This window comes from Coregonus lavaretus, assembly GCF_964263955.1.
Source record: "Coregonus lavaretus genome assembly, chromosome: 4".
In the NCBI taxonomy this organism is placed as follows: domain Eukaryota; kingdom Metazoa; phylum Chordata; class Actinopteri; order Salmoniformes; family Salmonidae; genus Coregonus; species Coregonus lavaretus.
The window spans coordinates 36,942,848-36,962,841 of record NC_139991.1 but is presented as its reverse complement, the minus strand read 5'-3'; the positions used below and the strand labels follow the sequence as shown (position 1 = coordinate 36,962,841).

The 19,994-nt window shown below is 42.8% G+C and overlaps 1 protein-coding gene across 3 annotated transcripts in view; it reads right to left on the bottom strand.

Moving 5' to 3' along the window:
- Positions 1-19,994, bottom strand: part of sec16a (SEC16 homolog A, endoplasmic reticulum export factor) — a 76,491-nt gene that overhangs the window by 12,613 nt on the left and 43,884 nt on the right. For all 3 annotated transcript variants that reach the window (XM_084159739.1, XM_084159741.1, XM_084159740.1), the window contains exons 15-19: positions 5,184-5,295; positions 4,559-4,664; positions 4,010-4,150; positions 3,624-3,737; positions 3,327-3,528 (exon numbers count right to left, since the gene is read on the bottom strand). In XM_084159739.1, the coding sequence (XP_084015865.1) occupies positions 3,327-3,528; positions 3,624-3,737; positions 4,010-4,150; positions 4,559-4,664; positions 5,184-5,295 (675 nt within the window). The remainder of the gene's footprint in view (positions 1-3,326; positions 3,529-3,623; positions 3,738-4,009; positions 4,151-4,558; positions 4,665-5,183; positions 5,296-19,994) is intronic.

Genomic DNA, 19,994 nt, shown 5'->3' with positions numbered 1-19,994 from the left:
TAATTTCAGTCGCTGTAGTAGCTGACATGTATAGTGTTGAGTCATCCGCATACATAGACACACTGGCTTTACTCAAAGCCAGTGGCATGTCATTAGTAAAGATTGAAAAATGTAATGGCCTAGACAGCTGCCCTGGGGAATTCCTGATTCTACCTGGATTATGTTGGAGAGGCTTCTATTAAAGAAAACCCTCTGTGTTCTGTTAGACAGGTAACTCTTTATCCACAATATAGCAGGTGGACTAAAGCCATTACACATACGTTTTTTCCAGCAGCAGACTATGATCAATAATGTCAAAAGCCGCACAGAAGTCTAACAAAACAGCCCCCAATCTTTTTATCATCAATTTCTCTCAGCCAATAATCAGTCATTTGTGTAAGTGCTGTGGCTGTTGAATGTCCTTGTCAATTTGTTTACTGTAAAATAGCATTGTATCTGGTCAAACACCATTTTTTCCCAATAGTTTACTAAGGGTTGGTAACAGGCTAATTGGTCGGCTATTTGAGGCAGTAAAGGGGGCTTTCCTATTCTTAGGTAGCGGAATTACTTTTTCTTCCCTCCAAGCCTGGGGGAACACACATTCTAGTAGGCTTAAATTGAAATTATGGCAACATCGTCCACTATTACCCTCAGTAATTTTCTATCCAAGTTGTCAGTGGCTTGTCATTGTTTATAGACAACAATAATTTTTTCACCTCTTCCACACACACTTTATGGAATTCAAAATTACAGCGTTTTTCTTTCATAATTTGGTCAGATATACTTGGATGTGTAGTGTCAGCAAATGTTGCTGGCATGTCATGCCTAAGTTTGCTAATCTTGCCAATGAAAAAATAATTAAAGTAGTTGGCAATATCAGTTGGTTTTGTGATGAATGAGCCATCTGATTCAATGAATGATGGAGCTGAATTTGCCTTTTTTCCCAAAATTCCATTTAAGGTGCTCCAAAGCTTCTTACTATCATTCTTTCTGTCATTTATATTTATTTCATAGTGTAGTTTCTTCTTATTCAGTTTAGTTACATGATTTCTCAATTTGCAATATGTTTGCCAATCGGTTGTGCACCCAGACTTTTTTTGCCATTACTTTTGCCTCATCCCTCTCAACCATACAATTTCTCAATTCCTCATCAATCCACGGGGATTTAATAGTTTTTACAGTTATTTTCTTAATGGTTGCATGCTTATTAGTAACTGGAATATGCAATTTCCTAAATGTGTCAAGTGCAGTGTCTGTTTGCTCCTCCTTATACACCACGGACCAACATACAGTGGGGAAAAAAAGTATTTAGTCAGCCACCAATTGTGCAAGTTGTAATTTTCATCATAGGTACACGTCAACTATGACAGACAAAATGAGAAAAAAAATCCAGAAAATCACATTGTAGGATTTTTAATGAATTTATTTGCAAATTATGGTGGAAAATAAGTATTTGGTCAATAACAAAAGTTTCTCAATACTTTGTTATATACCCTTTGTTGGCAATGACACAGGTCAAACGTTTTCTGTAAGTCTTCACAAGGTTTTCACACACCGTTGCTGGTATTTTGGCCCATTCCTCCATGCAGATCTCCTCTAGAGCAGTGATGTTTTGGGGATGTCGCTGGGCAACACGGACTTTCAACTCCCTCCAAAGATTTTCTATGGGGTTGAGATCTGGAGAATGGCTAGGCCACTCCAGGACCTTGAAATGCTTCTTACGAAGCCACTCCTTCGTTGCCCGGGCGGTGTGTTTGGGATCATTGTCATGCTGAAAGACCCAGCCACGTTTCATCTTCAATGCCCTTGCTGATGGAAGGAGGTTTTCACTCAAAATCTCACGATACATGGCCCCATTCATTCTTTCCTTTACACGGATCAGTCGTCCTGGTCCCTTTGCAGAAAAACAGCCCCAAAGCATGATGTTTCCACCCCCATGCTTCACAGTAGGTATGGTGTTCTTTGGATGCAACTCAGCATTCTTTGTCCTCCAAACACGACGAGTTGAGTTTTTACCAAAAAGTTATATTTTGGTTTCATCTGACCATATGACATTCTCCCAATCCTCTTCTGGATCATCCAAATGCACTCTAGCAAACTTCAGACGGGCCTGGACATGTACTGGCTTAAGCAGGGGGACAACGTCCGGCACTGCAGGATTTGAGTCCCTGGCGGCGTAGTGTGTTACTGATGGTGGCTTTGTTACTTTGGTCCCAGCTCTCTGCAGGTCATTCACTAGGTCCCCCCGTGTGGTTCTGGGATTTTTGCTCACCGTTCTTGTGATCATTTTGACACCACGGGGTGAGATCTTGCGTGGAGCCCCAGATCGAGGGAGATTATCAGTGGTCTTGTATGTCTTCCATTTCCTAATAATTGCTCCCACAGTTGATTTCTTCAAACCAAGCTGCTTACCTATTGCAGATTCAGTCTTCCCAGCCTGGTGCAGGTCTACAATTTTGTTTCTGGTGTCCTTTGACAGCTCTTTGGTCATAGTGGAGTTTGGAGTGTGACTGTTTGAGGTTGTGGACAGGTGTCTTTTATACTGATAACAAGTTCAAACAGGTGCCACTAATACAGGTAACGAGTGGAGGACAGAGGAGCCTCTTAAAGAAGAAGTTACAGGTCTGTGAGAGCCAGAAATCTTGCTTGTTTGTAGGTGACCAAATACTTATTTTCCACCATAATTTGCAAATAAATTCATAAAAAATCCTACAATGTGATTTTCTGGATTTCTTTCCTCTATTTGTCTGTCATAGTTGACGTGTAGCTATGATGAAAATTACAGGCCTCTCTCATCTTTTTAAGTGGGAGAACTTGCACAATTGGTGGCTGACTAAATACTTTTCTTCCCCACTGTATGTTAACGAGGGCTATTTTGAGCACTTTTCTGGGATGCTTATTTGTTTTTATTGCTTTACTGGGAAGCTTAGCAGCAGTAGATGTGCTCATGTTAAAATAATAATTATAATAATGCCATTTAGCAGACGCTTTTATCCAAAGCGACTTACAGTCATGCGTGCATATATATATTTGTTGTTCTTTATGTTAGTGCAGGGTGAGCTGCAGACAGTGGACTTCCTCCTCGGGCACACCGGCTCAGTGCTAACAGTATAAATCTGGTTCTTAGGCACATGATTACTGCATACAATAGCTGTAGGATCAGCAGAGGCATTCAGGGCAGTTAGAGGGACATAAATGAGGTTACTTATATTGTGTCTACCGACGCCCCTTGTGTAATGTACATTGATTAGGAGTCAAAAGGATCTAAAACGTACATGAACAAACACACACTTTCAAACACACACACACACACACCTATCGTGTTACAAGATAGGCTTGTTGCTCACCTGGAGGCATCAGCTGCACCCCTTGCGGAGGCGGTCCGGGCATGAGTGATGTCATCAGAGGGTTGTCGGAGGTGTGGCCATCCATGTCCAGAGGCTGAGCATATGGCTCAGGCGGGCTGGCCTGGTCTAACTCAGAACTGGGGGTGCTGCAGTCATACTGCTGAGGAGTAGCCCTGTCTGCATCGTATGCAATCACCCCAGTCTATGGGGAAAAATAGAACAGCCCAGTCAGTTACAGACACACCTACAACAACATGAATTGGCTTCTCATACACATTAATAAACAAACACACACACCCTCATCTGTCCATCCAGCTGTCTCAGATTAATCAGCCACTCTGGCTCGTTGAAGAGCTCCTGATCTGCCTTCTCCTTCAGTTGTGGATCGAAGAATCGCATCTTCTCAGACATCTACAATTAACAGCAGATCAGACATTCACAATTCTCACACATAGCAACAATCAACACCTAAGAGATGGGTAAGAGTAAGTGAGTGTGTGTGAGCGCATGGATGTGTGAGCGCATGTTTGCGTGTATCTATGAGTGAGTGAGTGTGTGTGTTTGTATGTGTGTGCAAGTCTGAGTAAGTGAGTGAGTGAGTACGTGTGTGTGTTGAGAGCACGCTTGTGTGTGTGTTGTGAGAGCGAGTGTTTGTGGGTGTGTGTGCGCGCACGTGTATCTACCTGTATGAGCTGGCTGGTGAACACAGGAGAGTGGTAGGACGGCTGCATGAGCACACTCCTGGAGATAACCTCACAGTAATGGAAGGCCTGAGCACACAGGCCGGCCTCGGCCAGGCGACACGCATAGATCAGCTTGAACACCTAGAGGGAGACAGGATGAAGAAAGGGCAAAGGTCACGATAGCTGATTTAATCGCACAGAGGCCGGGTACATTCACTTACATTAGGAGTGAAGAGGAAATTCAGCATCTCTTGGAGGGCAGTGGAAGTTCATCAAAATGCTTCTTTAATGATAAAACCAACGTGTTTCAGTCCTTAGCCTTCATATCAGGGTTTCACTTAAATTCGGAGAACAGGGATCAGACGGCACTACTCGTAGAAATATAATTACTAGAACAGACATTCTATTTCTATGCGGCTACTGTTATGCTATACAGCATCTCTAGATGACCATTCAGTCAATTTCTGTAAGATCATAGGGGGAAAGCTTCAGGAGGTATTTCTATTGTGTGTTCTCAAGTTCAGATGTTGGATACGTGTGTGTACTTACCTGGAAGTTGGGCAGGGAGCAGGGCTGTGAGCCCAGAGACTGGGCATACTCATAGGCCTCCGTCCTCTGGATCGCTTCGTTAGACGCAAACTGGAAGAACGACAGACTAGCGAGAGAGAGAGAGAAAGGAGAGAGAACTCATTAAAGCCTTTGTATGCCATATGCATGAAAGTTCATATTTGTATGTAAGATGCCTGTGAGTTTATGGTCCACAATGTGGCAGCGAAAGCAGAGCAGAGAGGTGTGTGTGTGAGAGAGAGTGAGAGTGAGTGACTGACTGCCCGTGTCCGAATACCCGTACTTGCGTTCTAAATAGTAGGCATTTTGGGTATGTGAAAAAATAATGTTATAGTATGTGACATTTCAAAACTTGAGTATGCGTTAAATGCCAGGATGTCATACTAATTTCAGCTAGTCATCTAGTAGAATTTGCTGTACCACCATTGAGGAAGAGAATAGTATTTAATAGTATTTAAAAACCAAAATTAACGAATGGCGGGAATCAATGCAATATGTAGTATGTAGTCTGATTACTACACAGTACTCAGTTTAAGTAAGTAGTAGGGAAGCCAGATTTCCACAACGGCCAACAAGTGAGAAAGGGACAGAGCAGCAGATGTCTAACCTGTGGTTTGAGCCGATTAGAACCATCTTGGTGCTCTTCTTGGTGAACACCCCCAAACCAACCTGGGCCATCAGGTAACAGAAGTGGGCCGCATCGGTTAGCCCCTTGGAAGCTGTAACACACACACACCAATCGACTGTTGAAAAGAGCCTGACTGTACCTCAAATTCAACTCAATTGATGAATATCCCAACTATGTTCTAACTTAGCTAATAAAAAATGTATTTGTTTTCGGTCAGGATTTCAGCAGGTAGTTATATTGCATTTATTATCATAATATATACAGTGGGGAGAACAAGTATTTGATACACTGCCGATTTTGTATAGGTACACTTCAACTGTGAGAGACGGAATCTAAAACAAAAATCCAGAAAATAACATTGTATGATTTTTAAGTAATTAATTTGCATTTTATTGCATGACATAAGTATTTGATACATCAGAAAAGCAGAACTTAATATTTGGTACAGAAACCTTTGTTTGCAATTACAGAGATCATACGATTCCTGTAGGTCTTTACCAGGTTTGCACACACTGCAGCAGGGATTTTGGCCCACTCCTCCATACAGACCTTCTCCAGATCCTTCAGGTTTCGAGGCTGTCGCTGGGCAATACGGACTTTCAGCTCCCTTCAAAGATGTTCTATTGGGTTCAGGTCTGGAGACTGGCTAGGCCACCTGACCTTGAGATGCTTCTTACGGAGCCACTCCTTAGTTGCCCTGGCTGTGTGTTTCGGGTCGTTGTCATGCTGGAAGACCCAGCCACGTCCCATCTTCAATGCTCTTACTGAGGGAAGGAGGTTGTTGGCCAAGATCTTGCGATACATGGCCCCATCCATCCTCCCCTCAATACGGTGCAGTCGTCCTGTCCCCTTTGCAGAAAAGCATCCCCAAAGAATGATGTTTCCACCTCCATGCTTCACGGTTGGGATGGTGTTATTGGGGTTGTACTCATCCTTCTTCTTCCTCCAAACACAGCGAGTGGAGTTTAGACCAAAAGGCTATATTTTTGTCTCATCAGACCACATGACCTTCTCCCATTCCTCCTCTGGATCATCCAGATGGTCATTGGCAAACTTCAGACGGGCCTGGACATGCGCTGGCTTGAGCAGGGGGACCTTGCGTGCGCTGCAGGATTTGAATCCATGACGGCATAGTGTGTTACTAATGGTTTTCTTTGAGACTGTGGTCCCAGCCCTCTTCAGGTCATTGACCAGGTCCTGCCGTGTAGTTCTGGGCTGATCCCTCACCTTCCTCATGATCATTGATGCCCCATGAGGTGAGATCTTGCATGGAGCCCCAGACCGAGGGTGATTGACCGTCATCTTGAACTTCTTCCATTTTCTAATAATTGCGCCAACAGTTGTTGCCTTCTCACCAAGCTGCTTGCCTATTATCCTGTGGCCCATCCCAGCCTTGTGCAGGTCTACAATTTTATCCCTGATGTCCTTACACAGCTCTCTGGTCTTGGCTATTGTGGAGAGGTTGGAGTCTGTTTGATTGAGTGTTTGTACAGGTGTCTTTTATACAGGTAACGAGTTCAAACAGGTGCAGTTAATACAGGTAATGAGTGGAGAATAGGAGGGCTTCTTAAAGAAAAACTAACAGGTCTGTGAGAGCCGGAATTCTTACTGGTTGGTAGGTGATCAAATACTTATGTCATGCAATAAAATGCAAATTAATTACTTAAAAATCATACAATGTGATTTTCTGAATTTTTGTTTTAGATTCTGTCTCTCACAGTTGAAGTGTACCTATGATAAAAATTACAGACCTCTACATGCTTTGTAAGTAGGAAAACCTGCAAGATCGGCAGTGTATCAAATACTTGTTCTCCCCACTGTAGTTTGTCATCAACATGAACATCATAACGATTAGTGATGGGTGGGAAAGAAACGATAGTTACATATCGCAATATTATTTTGACCAATATTATACAGATACTTTGACTCCAAGTATCGATTTGTCAGCTGTACTTGCGCCAAAACGCCTGTATTTTTCATCCTATAGCTTGTTCTCCATCTTTTTTTTATTTTATATAGCGAGCCAATATGTTTTCAGCACTTTTATTTCCATGACTGATCAAAACTTGTTGTATTATGGCTCTCTTGTCTCTGCAGCAGACAAATAGTGAGCAATATGTTTGGAACATCAATTCACAAAATCACAATACCAAATGGCAACAATGGAGGCTCCTCAGAAGAGGACCATCCTAGTCAGTGAATTTAAGATAAATAAAAAGTGAAACATAAAAAGTTATCGCTCTTAGATTTTCACTACATTACCAAAAGTATGTGGACAGCTGCTCGTCGAACATCTCATTCCAAAATCATGGAGTTGGTCGCTCATTTCCTGCTATAACAGCCTCCACTCCTCTGGGAAGGCTTTCCACTGGAACATTGCTGCGGGGACTTGCTTCCATTCAGCCACAAGAGCATTAGTGAGGTTTGGCACTGATGGGCGATTAGGCCTGGCTCACAGTCAGCGTTCCAATTCATCCCAAATTTGTTCGATGGGGTTAGACCTCCCTTTGTACACAGGGGCATTGTCATGCTGAAACAGGAAAGGGACTTCCCCAAACTGTTGCCACCAAGTTCGAAGCACAGAATCGTATAGAATGTAATTGTACGCTGTAGCGTTAAGATTTCCCTTCACTAGAACTAAGGGACCTACCCCGAACCAGTATTCCTCCTCCTTTACAGTTGGCACTATGCATTGGGCAGGTAGTGTTCGCCAAACCCAGATTTGTCCTTCGGACTGCAAGATGGTGAAGCGTGACTTATCACTCCAGAGAACGCGTTTCCACTGCTCCAGAGTCCAATGGCAGCGAGCTTTACACCACTCCAGCCGACGCTTGGCAATACGCATGGTGATCTTATGCTTGTGTGCGGCTGCTCGACCATGGAAACCCATTTCTTGAAGCTCCCGACGAACAGTTCTTGTGCTGACGTTGCTTCCAGAGGCAGTTTTAAACTCGGCAGTGAGTGTTGCAACTGAGGACAGACAATTTTTACAAAGCTTCAGCACTCGGCGATCCCTGTCTGTGAGTTTTGTGACCTACCACTTCGCGGCTGAGCCGTTTTTGCTCCAAGACATTTCCACTTCACAATAACAGCACTTACAGTTGATCGGGGAAGCTCTAGCAGGGCAGAAAGTTGACGAACTGATTTGTTTGCTGTACAGCTATAGGATCAGGTGCAGCGCAAACGTCAAATTGTAGGGAGAGAGGATTGCCATAATAAATATGCAGCTCCAAAAATAGTTTGGTGATCAAGAATATTAACCGTTTACTTTGCAAGGTCACCAGCAATGGGGCAACAATTACTAGCATAGGCCTACTGTTCTTTTGGTTTGTAACAATTGTTTGAAATTGATCAATTTAATTATGAAGCTTGTATTTGGAATTTGTTGTTAAAATGAATTTTTACTGTGGCGAAGATGCAACATAGGCGCGGCTCTTCACTTGCGCCCGCCAGTGGAGGGTGCTTTTTTTCTCTTGTTGAAATGTTTGCTGTTGTATTCACACGTTTAAATGCATAGGCCCTATGTGGTAAAATCTATATTCCATCTAATACTACAATAATTGGTAGTGTTTCATCAGTCTCATAGCAAAGGGTCTGAATACTTATGTAAATAAGGTAGTTCTGTTTTTTGCAAAGATGTCTAAAAACCTGTTTTGCATTGTATTGTGTGTAGATTGATGAGGGAAAACATTTATTTAATCAATTTCAGTATAAGGCTGTAACGTAACAAAATGTGGATAAAGTGAAGGGGTCTGAATACTTTCCGAATGCAATGTATGTCTTGATCATTTTTGTTGCGCGTAATAGGAGGGCGCGCGACCCAGTGCACATTGAAATAGGATACGTGGCCTGCACTCCACGCTTTGGAGTCAGAACGTTGAATAAGACAAAATTATTGTTCCATGTATGCATGGTGTTGAAATATCATGAATAATCATTAAGTCTGATTAATGCTCAGCATATGTGGGAACTCCTTCAAGACTGTTGGAAAAGCATTCCAGTTGAAGCTAGTTGAGAGAATGCCAAGAGTGTGCAAAGCTGTCATCAAGGCAAAGGGTGGCTATTTGAAGAATCTCAAATATAAATTATATATTTTGATTTGTTTAACACTTCTTGGGTTACTACATGATTCCATACATGTTATTTCATAGTTTTGATGTCTTCACTATTATTCTACAATGTAAATAATTGTAAAAAATAAAGAAAAACCCTTGAATGAGTAGTTGTGTCCAAACTTTTGACTGGTAGTGTATATAGTGTGTAAACTCAGCAAAAACAGAAACGTCCCTTTTTCAGGACCCTGTCTTTCAAAGATAATTCATAAAAATCCAAATAACTTCACAGATCTTCATTGTAAAGGGTTTAAACACCGTTTCCCATGCTCCATAAACAATTAATGAACATGCACCTATGGAACGGTCGTTAAGACACTAACAGCTTACAGACGGTAGGCAATTAAGGTCACAGTTATGAAAACTTAGGACACTAAAGAGGCCTTTCTACTGACTCTGAAAAACACCAAAAGAAAGATGCCCAGGGTCCCTGCTCATCTGCGTGAATGTGCCTTAGGCATGCTGCAAGGAGGACTGCAGATGTGGACGGACAGCTGATCGTTCTCGCAGTGGCAGACCACGTGTAACAACACCTGCACAGGATCAGTACATCTGAACATCACACCTGCGGGACAGGTACAGGATGGCAACAACTGCCCGAGTTACACCAGGAACGCACAATCCCTCCATCAGTGCTCAGACTGTCTGCAATAGGCTGAGAGAGGCTGGACTGAGGGCTTGTAGGCCTGTTGTAAGGCTGGTCCTCACCAGACATCACCTGCAATAACGTCGCCTACGGGCACAAACCCAACGTCGCTGGACCAGACAGGACTGGCAAAAAGTGCTCTTCACTGACAAGTCGCGGTTTTGTCTCACCAGGGGTGCTGGTTGGATTCACGTTTATCGTCGAAGGAATGAGCGTTACACCGAAGCCTGTACTCTTGAGCGGGATCAATTTGGAGGTGGAGGGTCCGTCATGGTCTGGGGCGGTGTGTCACAGCATCATCGGACTGAGCTTGTTGTAATTGCAGGCAATCTCAACACTGTGCGTTACAGGGAAGACATCCTCCTCCCTCATGTGGTACCCTTCCTGCAAGCTCATCCTGACATGCATGACAATGCCACCAGCCATACTGCTTGTTCTGTGCGTGATTTCCTGCAAGACAGGAATGTCAGTGTTCTGCCATGGCCAGCGAAGAGCCCGGATCTCAATCCTATTGAGCACGTCTGGGACCTGTTGGATCGGAGGGTGAGGGCTAGGCCATTCACCCCAGAAATGTCCGGGAACTTGCAGGTGCCTTGGTGGAAGAGTGGGGTAACATCTCACAGCAAGATCTGGCAAATCTGGTGCAGTCCATGGGGAGGAAATGCACTGCAGTACTTAATGCAGCTGGTGGCCACACCAGATACTGACTGTTACTTCTGATTTTGACCCCCCCTTTGTTCAGGGACACATTTCATTTATGTTAGTCACATATCTGTGCAACTTGTTCAGTTTGTCTCTCAGTTGTTGAATCTTGTTATGTTCATACAAATATTTACACATGTTAAGTTTGCTGAAAATAAACGCAGTTGACAGTGAGAGGACGTTTCTTTTTTTGCTGAGTTTATAAGCTGGAAGTAGAGGCCTCAGCGTTGTTGTTCACTAGTTGACTCCAATTAGGGGAGGGGTGGTAGGGTTAGAAAGTAATAAAGGAGAATATATTTTTTTAAAGGATATGTATATATACGTATGTATGTATATGTATATACAGTCAGGTCCATAAGTATTTGGACAGCGACACAATTTGCATCATTTTGGCTCTTTTCGCCACCACAATGGATTTGAAAGGAAACAATCAAGATGTGCTTGAAGTGTAGACTTTCATCTTTAATTTAAGGGTTTTGTCAAAATTATTGTATGAACCGTGTAGGATTTACAACTATTTTTATACATAGCCCCCCAATTTTAGGGGCTCAAAAGTAATTGGACAAACTAACATAATCACAAATTAAATTGTGAGTTTTAATACTTGGTTGCAAATACTTTGCAGTCAATGACTGCCTGAAGTCTGGAACCCATAGACATCACCAGATGCTGGGTTTCTTCCCTGGTGATGCTCTGCCAGGCCTTTACTGCAGCTGTCTTCAGTTCCTGCTTGTTCTTGGGGCGTTTTGCCTTCAGTTTTGCCCTCATCAATTGAAATGCATGCTCAATTTGATTCAGCTCAGGGGATTGACTTGGCAATTGCAGAGCATTCCACTTCTTTGCCTTAAAAAAGTATTGGGTTGCTTTCGCAGTATGCTTCGGGTCATTGTCCATCTGCGCTATGAAGCGCCGTCCAACTACTTTTTAAGCATTTGGCTGAATCTGAGCAGATAATATAGCCCTGAACACTTTAGAATTCATCCTGCCGCTTTTAATAATAAATAATAATACGCCATTTAGCAGACGCTTTTATCCAAAGCGACTTACAGTCATGCGTGCATATATTATTATTTTTTGTGTATGGGTGGTCCCGGGGATCGAACCCACTACCTTGGCGTTACAAGCGCCGTGCTCTACCAGCTGAGCTACAGAGGACCACTTTTGTCAGCAGTCACATCAATAAATACAAGGGAACCCGTTCCATTGGCAGCCATACATGCCCACACCATAACACTACCTCCACCATGCTTCACAGATGATGTGGTATGCTTCGGATTGTGAGCGGTTTCTTCCCTTCTCCATACTCTTCTCTTCCCATCATTCTGGTACAAGTTGATCTTTGTCTCATCTGTCCATAGGATGTTGTTCCAGAACTGTACAGGCTTTTTTTAGATGTTTTTTGGCAAACTCTAATCTGGTCTTCCTATTTTTGAGGCTTACCTCTTGTTGTAAACCCTCTGTATTTACTCTGGTGAAGTCTTCTCTTGATTGTTGACTTTGACACAGATACACCTACCTCCTGGAGGGTGTTCTTGATTTGGCCAACTGTTGTGAAGGGGTTTTTCTTCACCAGGGAAATAATTATTCTGTCATCCACCACAGTTGTTTTCCGTGGTCTTCCGGGCCTTTTGGTGTTCCTGAGCTCACCAGTGCGTTCTTTCTTTTTAAGAATGTACCAAATAGTTGATTTGGCTACACCTAATGTTTTTGCTATCTCTCTGATGGGTTTGTTTTGATTTTTCAGACTAATGATGGCTTGTTCACTAGTAGTGACAGCTCTTTGGACTTCATATTGAGGGTTAACCGCAAAAGATTCAAACTGAAAATGCCACACTTCAAATCAACTCTAGACCTTTTATCTGCTTACTTGTAAATGAACTAATGAGGGAATAACACACATGGCCATGGAACAGCTGAGCAGCCAAGTGTCCAATTACTTTTGGTCCCTTAAAAGGGGGGGGGGGGGACCAAAAATAAAAAGTGCTGTAATTCATACACCGTTCACCCGATTTGGATGTAAATACCCTCAAATTAAAGCTTAAAGTCTGCCAGCTAAAATAATAATAACTTGATCAATGTCCAAATATTTATGGACCAGACTGTATATGGGGGATTGGAAGTGACGCAGACAATTACATTGATGGAAGTTACAATCTAACTGCAATATTCAAGCTAATCTACCCCCTACAAAAAATCTATACAAAAATAACAATAAAAAAACAAAACAAAAAATTAAAGTCTTGACCTGTTCTACTTGGGACTCGGACCTTGTGACTTGCTTGTGACTCTAATAATAGTGAGTGACTTGGTCCCACCTCTGTCTGCCGGTGTACCTGTTAAACTGCTTGCTGTCCACTGTACTGCGTGATTGTACACATGGATTGGATTGTAGATTTACTAACTAGTTCCAGTTTGTTGACTATAACATTAAAATGGTGACAAGAGGAGAGGAGGAGAGCGCGTAGATGCGAAAAGGAATTATACAACAAGCAAAGTGGTAATGCTGTTTTGTGGCTGCTATGATCGGCGGTGTATTCATTTAGCCGATTCTGTTGCAAAACTTTTCTTAAAAGGAAGCAAACGGAATGAAACGGGGAGGGATCTACCTGAATTTGTCCAATAGAAACTCTTGTTTTAGTTGAAAAACTGAATGTTTTTGCAACTGTTTGGACTAATGATTACACCCTAGGTCAGCTAGATGCAGGCAAGAGGGTGCAAGGCAATATTGAATGTGTTACTGTCCTTGATTACTCCAATATCTCTCAAATCAAAATATTTTATTTGTCACATGCGCCGAATACAACAGATGTAGACATTACCATGAAATGCTTCCTTACAAGCCCTTAACCAAAAATGCAGTTCAAGAAATAGTTAAGAAAATATTTACTATACTATAACGAGGCTATATACAGGGGGTACCGGTACCGGGTCAATGTGCGGGGGTACAGGTTAGTCGAGGTAATTTGTACATGTAGGTAGGGGTAAAGTGACTATGCATAGATAATAAACAGTGAGTAGCAGCAGTGTAAATAGTCTAGGTGGCCATTTGATTAATTGTTCAGCAGTCTTCTGGCTCGGGGTTAGAAGCTGTTAAGGAGCCTTTTGGACCTAGACTTGGCGCTCCGGTACCGCTTGCTGTTCGGTAGCAGAGAACAGTCTATGACTAGGGTGACTGGAGTCTTTGACAATTTATTGGGCTTTCCTCTGACACCGCATAGTATATACAGTGGGGAGAACTAGTATTTGATACACTGCCGACTTTGCAGGTTTTCCTACTTACAAAGCATGTAGAGGTCTGTAATTTTTATCATAGGTACACTTCAACTGTGAGAGACGGAATCTAAAACAAAAATCCAGAAAATCACATTGTATGATTTTTAAGTAATTAATTTGCATTTTATTGCATGACATAAGTATTTGATACATCAGAAAAGCAGAACTTAATATTTGGTACAGAAACCTTTGTTTGCAATTACAGAGATCATACGTTTCCTGTAGGTCTTGACCAGGTTTGCACACACTGCAGCAGGGATTTTGGTCCACTCCTCCATACAGACCTTCTCCAGATCCTTCAGGTTTCTGGGCTCTCGCTGGGCAATACGGACTTTCAGCTCCCTCCAAAGATTTTCTATTGGGTTCAGGTCTGGAGACTGACTAGGCCACTCCAGAACCTTGAGCCACTCCTTAGTTGCCCTGGCTGTGTGTTTCGGGTCGTTGTCATGCTGGAAGACCCAGCCACGACCCATCTTCAATGCTCTTACTGAGAGAAGGAGGTTGTTGGCCAAGATCTCGCGATACATGGCCCCATCCATCTTCCCCTCAATACGGTGCAGTCGTCCTGTCCCCTTTGCAGAAAAGCATCCCCGAAGAATGATGTTTCCACCTCCATGCTTCACGGTTGGGATGGTGTTCTTGGGGTTGTACTCATCCTTCTTCTTCCTCCAAACACGGCGAGTGGAGTTTAGACCAAAAAGCTATATTTTTGTCTCATCAGACCACATGACCTTCTCCCATTCCTCCTTTGGATCATCCAGATGGTCATTGGCAAACTTCAGACGGGCCTGGACATGCGCTGGCTTGAGCAGGGGGACCTTGCGTGCGCTGCAGGATTTTAATCCATGACGGCGTAGTGTGTTACTAATGGTTTTCTTTGAGACTGTGTTCCCAGCTCTCTTCAGGTCATTGACCAGGTCCTGCCGTGTAGTTCTGGGCTGATCCCTCACCTTCCTTATGATCATTGATGCCCCACGAGGTGAGATCTTGCATGGAGCCCGAGACCGAGGGTGATTGACCGTCATCTTGAACTTCTTCCATTTTCTAATAATTGCGCCAACAGTTGTTGCCTTCTCACCAAGCTGCTTGCCTATTGTCCTGTAGCCCATCCCAGTCTTGTGCACGTCTACAATTTTATCCCTGATGTCCTTACACAGCTCTCTGGTCTTGGCCATTGTGGAGAGGTTGGAGTCTGTTTGATTGAGTGTGTGGACAGGTGTCTTTTATATAGGTAACGAGTTCAAACAGGTGCAGTTAATACAGGTAATGAGTGGAGAACCTTCTTAAAGAAAAACTAACAGGTCTGTGAGAGCCGGAATTCTTACTGGTTGGTAGGTGATCAAATACTTATGTCATGCAATAAAATGCAAATTAATTACTTAAAAAATCATACAATGTGATTTTCTGGATTTTTGTTTTAGAAAAATTACAGACCTCTACATGCTTTGTAAGTAGGAAAACCTTCAAAATCGGCAGTGTATCAAATACTTGTTCTCCCCACTGTAGGTGCTGGATGGCAGGAAGCTTAGCCCCAGTGATGTACTGGGCCGTACGCACTACCCTTTGCAGAGCCTTATGGTCGGATGCCAAGCAGTTGCCATACCAGGCGGTGATGCAACCGGTCAGGATGCTCTCGATGGTGCAGCTGTATAACTGTTTGAGGATCTGGGGACCCATGCCAAATCTTTTCAGTCTCATGAGGGGTTAAAAGGTGTTGTCATGCCCACTTCACGACTGTCTTGGTGTGTTTGGACAATGATAGTTTGTTGGTGATTTGTATTTGTATTTATTAAGGATCCCCATTCCTGGGGTCCTGCAACATTAAGGCAGTTATATACAATTTAGAATATTACATGACATTATATTTCATAACACTTTACACAATACATTTAGTGTGTTCCCTTAGGCCACTACTCCACTATCACATATTTACAATACAACATCCATGTGTACGTGGGTGTAGAGTGAGTGTCTATATGTATGTGTGTATGTGCCTGTGTGTGTCTCGTCACAGTCCCCGCTGTTCCACAAGGTGTATTTCTACCTGTTTTTTAAAAATCTGATTCTACTGCTTGCATCAGTTACCTGATGTGGAATAGAGTTCCATGTAGTCATGGCTCTATGTAGTACTGTGCGCCTCCCATAGTCCGTTCTGGACTTGGGGACTGTGAAGAGACCTCTGGTGGCATGTCTTGTGGGGTATGCATGGGTGTCCGAGCTGTGTGCCAGTATTCCAGACAGACAGCTCGGTACATTCAGCTCGTCGACACCTCTCACAAAAACAAGCAGTGATGAAGTCAATCTCTCTTCCACTTTGAGCCATGAGAGATTTGCATGAATGTCATTAATGTTAGCTCTCTGTGTACTTTTAAGGGCCAGCCGTGCTGCACTGTTCTGAGCCAACTGCAATGTTCCCAACTCCCTCTTTGTGGCACCTGACCACACTACTGAACAGTAGTCTAGGTGCGACAAAACTACGACCTATAGGACCTGCCTTGTTGATAGTGTTGTTAAGGCGGCAGAGCAGCGCTTAATTATGGACATACTCCTCCCCATCTATCAATATGCTTTGACCGTGTCAGTCTACAATCCAGGGTTACTCCAAGCAGTTTAGTCACCTCAACTTGCTCAATTTCCACATGATTCATTACGAGATGTAGTTGAGGTTTAGGGTTTAGTGAATGTTTTGACCCAAATACAATGCTTTTAGTTTTGGAAATATTCAGGATTCATTTATTCCTTGCCACCCATTCCAACTCTTTGTTGAGTGTTGCAGTTATTTCAGTTGCTGTAGTAGCTGACCTGTATAGTGTTGAGTCATCCGCATACATAGACACAATGGCTTTACTCAAAGCCAGGGACATGTCATTAGTAAAGATGGAAAAAAGCAAGGGGCATAGACAGCTGCCTTGGGGAATTCCTGATTCTACCTGGATTATGTTTGAGCGGCTTCCATTAAAGAACACCCTCTGTGTTCTGTTAGAAAAGTAACTCTTTATCCACATTATGGCAGGGGGTGCACTGAAGTCTACAAAACAGCCCCCACAATCATTTTATCATCAAATTCTCTTAGCCAATCATCAGTCAGTTGTGTAAGTGCTGTGCTTGTAGAATATCCTTCTCTATAAGCATGCTGAAAGTTTGTTGTTAATTTTTTTACTGTAAAATAGCATTGTATCTGGTCAAACACCATTTTTCCAATAGTTTACTAAGGGATGGTAACAGGCTAATTGGTCAGCTGTTTGAGCCACTAAAGGGGGCTTTACTATTCTTAGGTAATGGAATTACATTTGCTTCCCTCCAAGCCTGGGGGCACACACATTCTAGTAGGCTTAAATTGAAAATATGGCAAATAGGAGTGGGAATATCGTCCGCTATTATTCTCAGCAATTTCCCATCCAAGTTGTCAGACCCCGGTGGCTTGTCATTGTTAATAGACAACAATACATTTGTTCACCTCTTCCACACTCACTTTACAGAATTCAAAATTACAGTGCTTGCTTTCATAATTTGGTCAGATATACTTGGATGTCTAGTGTCAGCAATTGTTGCTGGCATGTCATACTTAAGTTTGCTAATCTTACCAATGAAAAAATTATTAAAGTAGTTGGCAATATCAGTTTTGTGATGAATGAGCCATATGATTCAATGAATGATGGAGCCGAGTTTGCCTTCTTTCCCAAATTTTCATTTAAGGTGCTCAAAGCTTTTTACTATCATTTTTTTGTCATTTATCCTTGTTTCATAGTGTAGTTTCTTCTTTTTATTCAGTTTAGTTACATGATTTCTCAATTTGCAATACGTTTGCCAAATGGTTGTGCAGCCAAACTTATTTGCCATTCCTTTTGCCTCATCCCTCTCAACCATACAATTTTCAATTCCTCATCAATCCAAGGGGATTAAAATAGTTTTACAGTCATTTTCTTAATGGGTGCATGCTTATTAGTAACTGGAATAAGCAATTTCATAAATGTGTCAAGTGCAGTGTCTGTTTGCTCCTCATTACACACCATGGACCAACATATATTCTTTACATCAACATAGGAATCACTACAAAACGTATTGTATGACCTCTTATACACAATATTAGGCCCAGCTTTTTGAACTTTTGTTTTCCTAGATATGGCTACTATATTGTGATCACTACATCCAATGGATTTGGATACTGCTTTCAAACAAATATGATCAATACATGCTGACGATGTAATTGATGTACTGTTTGTAACCACCCTGGTAGGTTGACTGATAACCTGAACCAGGTTGCAGGCACTGGTTACAGTTTGAAGCTTTCTCGAGTGGGCAGCCTGATGAAAGCCAGTCAATCTTTAAAATCACCCAGAAAGTATACCTCTCTATTGATATCACATACATTATCAAGCATTTCACACATGTTATTCAGATACTGACTGTTAGCACTTGGTGGTCTATAGCAGCTTCCCACCAGAATTGGCTTTAGGTGAGGCAAATGAACCTGTAGCCATATTACTTCAACAGTATTTAACATGAGATCCTCTCTAATCTTCACAGGAATGTGGTTCTGAATATAAACAGCAACACCTCCACCATTGGCATTTCCATCTTTTCAGTAAATGTTATAACCTTGTATTGCTACCACTGTATCATCAAAGGTTTTATCTAAGTGAGTTTCAGAGATAGTCAGAATATGAATGTCATCTGTTACTAGGAAATTATTGATTTCATGAACCTTGTTTCTTAAGCTACATATGTTAACGTGGGCTATTTTGAGCACTTTTCTTCTGGGATGCTTACTTGTTTTTATTAATTAACTGGGAAGCTTAGTAGCAGTAGATGTGCTCATGTTCTTTATGTTAGTGCACGGTGAGCTGCATACAGTGGACTGCCTGCTCGGGCACACCGGCTCAGTTCTAACAGTATACATCTGGTTCTTAGGCACATGATTACTGCACACAATAGCTGTAGGATCAGCGGTGGCATTCAGGGCAGTTACTTATATTGTGACTACTGATGCCCCTGATGTAATGTATATTTGCTGAAGCATTTTGACAACTCTGCGTCACAATGGTAGGGATTAGCTGAGCTGAACGCAGTCTTATAATGCTGTGAAAGGATCCAGGAACCCAAATGATTTGTATGGATCCCATCCTCCTTATAAAACGTGTTTTGTTTCCAAAAGGTATCAAAATTGTCAACAAAAGTTACACCCATTGAGCTGCAATAATCACGTAGCCAGTTGTGAAGAGCAAGAATCCTGCTAAAGCGTTCAATGCCACAATTCAGAGAGGGCACAGGGCCAGATATGATGGGTTTTTTGTTAGTGTCTAGCAGAGAGTCAATCAGCTCCTTAAAATCCAGTTTCAACTGTTCAGAGCTGCCCTTCATAATGTCATTAAAACCAACATGGACTACGTTAGAATTGATTTCCATGTCCTGACAAAGTACATTCGGGAGCAGCTTAGTAATGTAATTTACTCGAGCTCTGGGAGAGGACATTGTTTTTGCAACAGGAACGGTCACGTTTCTTACCATGGAGCTGCCCAAAATCACGGCTGGCGAGAAGGACGACGAAATATGCCCACTCTTCACAGGATGCAGGCCTCTGACAGATGGAGAAGCCCCGCTCGATCCAGAGCAGGGACGGAAGGTTGCAGACGTCGACATCGTAGTAGTAGGCACTGCGGCGCAGACACAGGCACCCAGAGTGACGAAGGTGCAGGAAGATCAGGCTCCAGGACGGCGAAACTATTTGTTGTTTTTATCCGCTCCGGGCCTCTCGTTGGGAGTGTAGACTGCTTTGCGGGAGGTCGCTGTCTTCGGCTTCCACGGCTCGTGACATGCAACCATCGTTGATTGCCTTTCTCCTCATGCTGTGCTCTTTCGACGGCGCTATCAGATGGGGGAGCTCAGGGCAACACCGGCCAGTCGGATAATGACAAACGACAAGGCGGAGATGCATCCAACAAGTGCGAACGCCGTCCAGCCACCGGCGTAGAAAATGTAAACATTCCACTCTGCGTTTTCCCCAGTTTCTTACGTAGGCTGGCGACCTGCGTGATCAAGGAAGCCACCTCAAGCCTA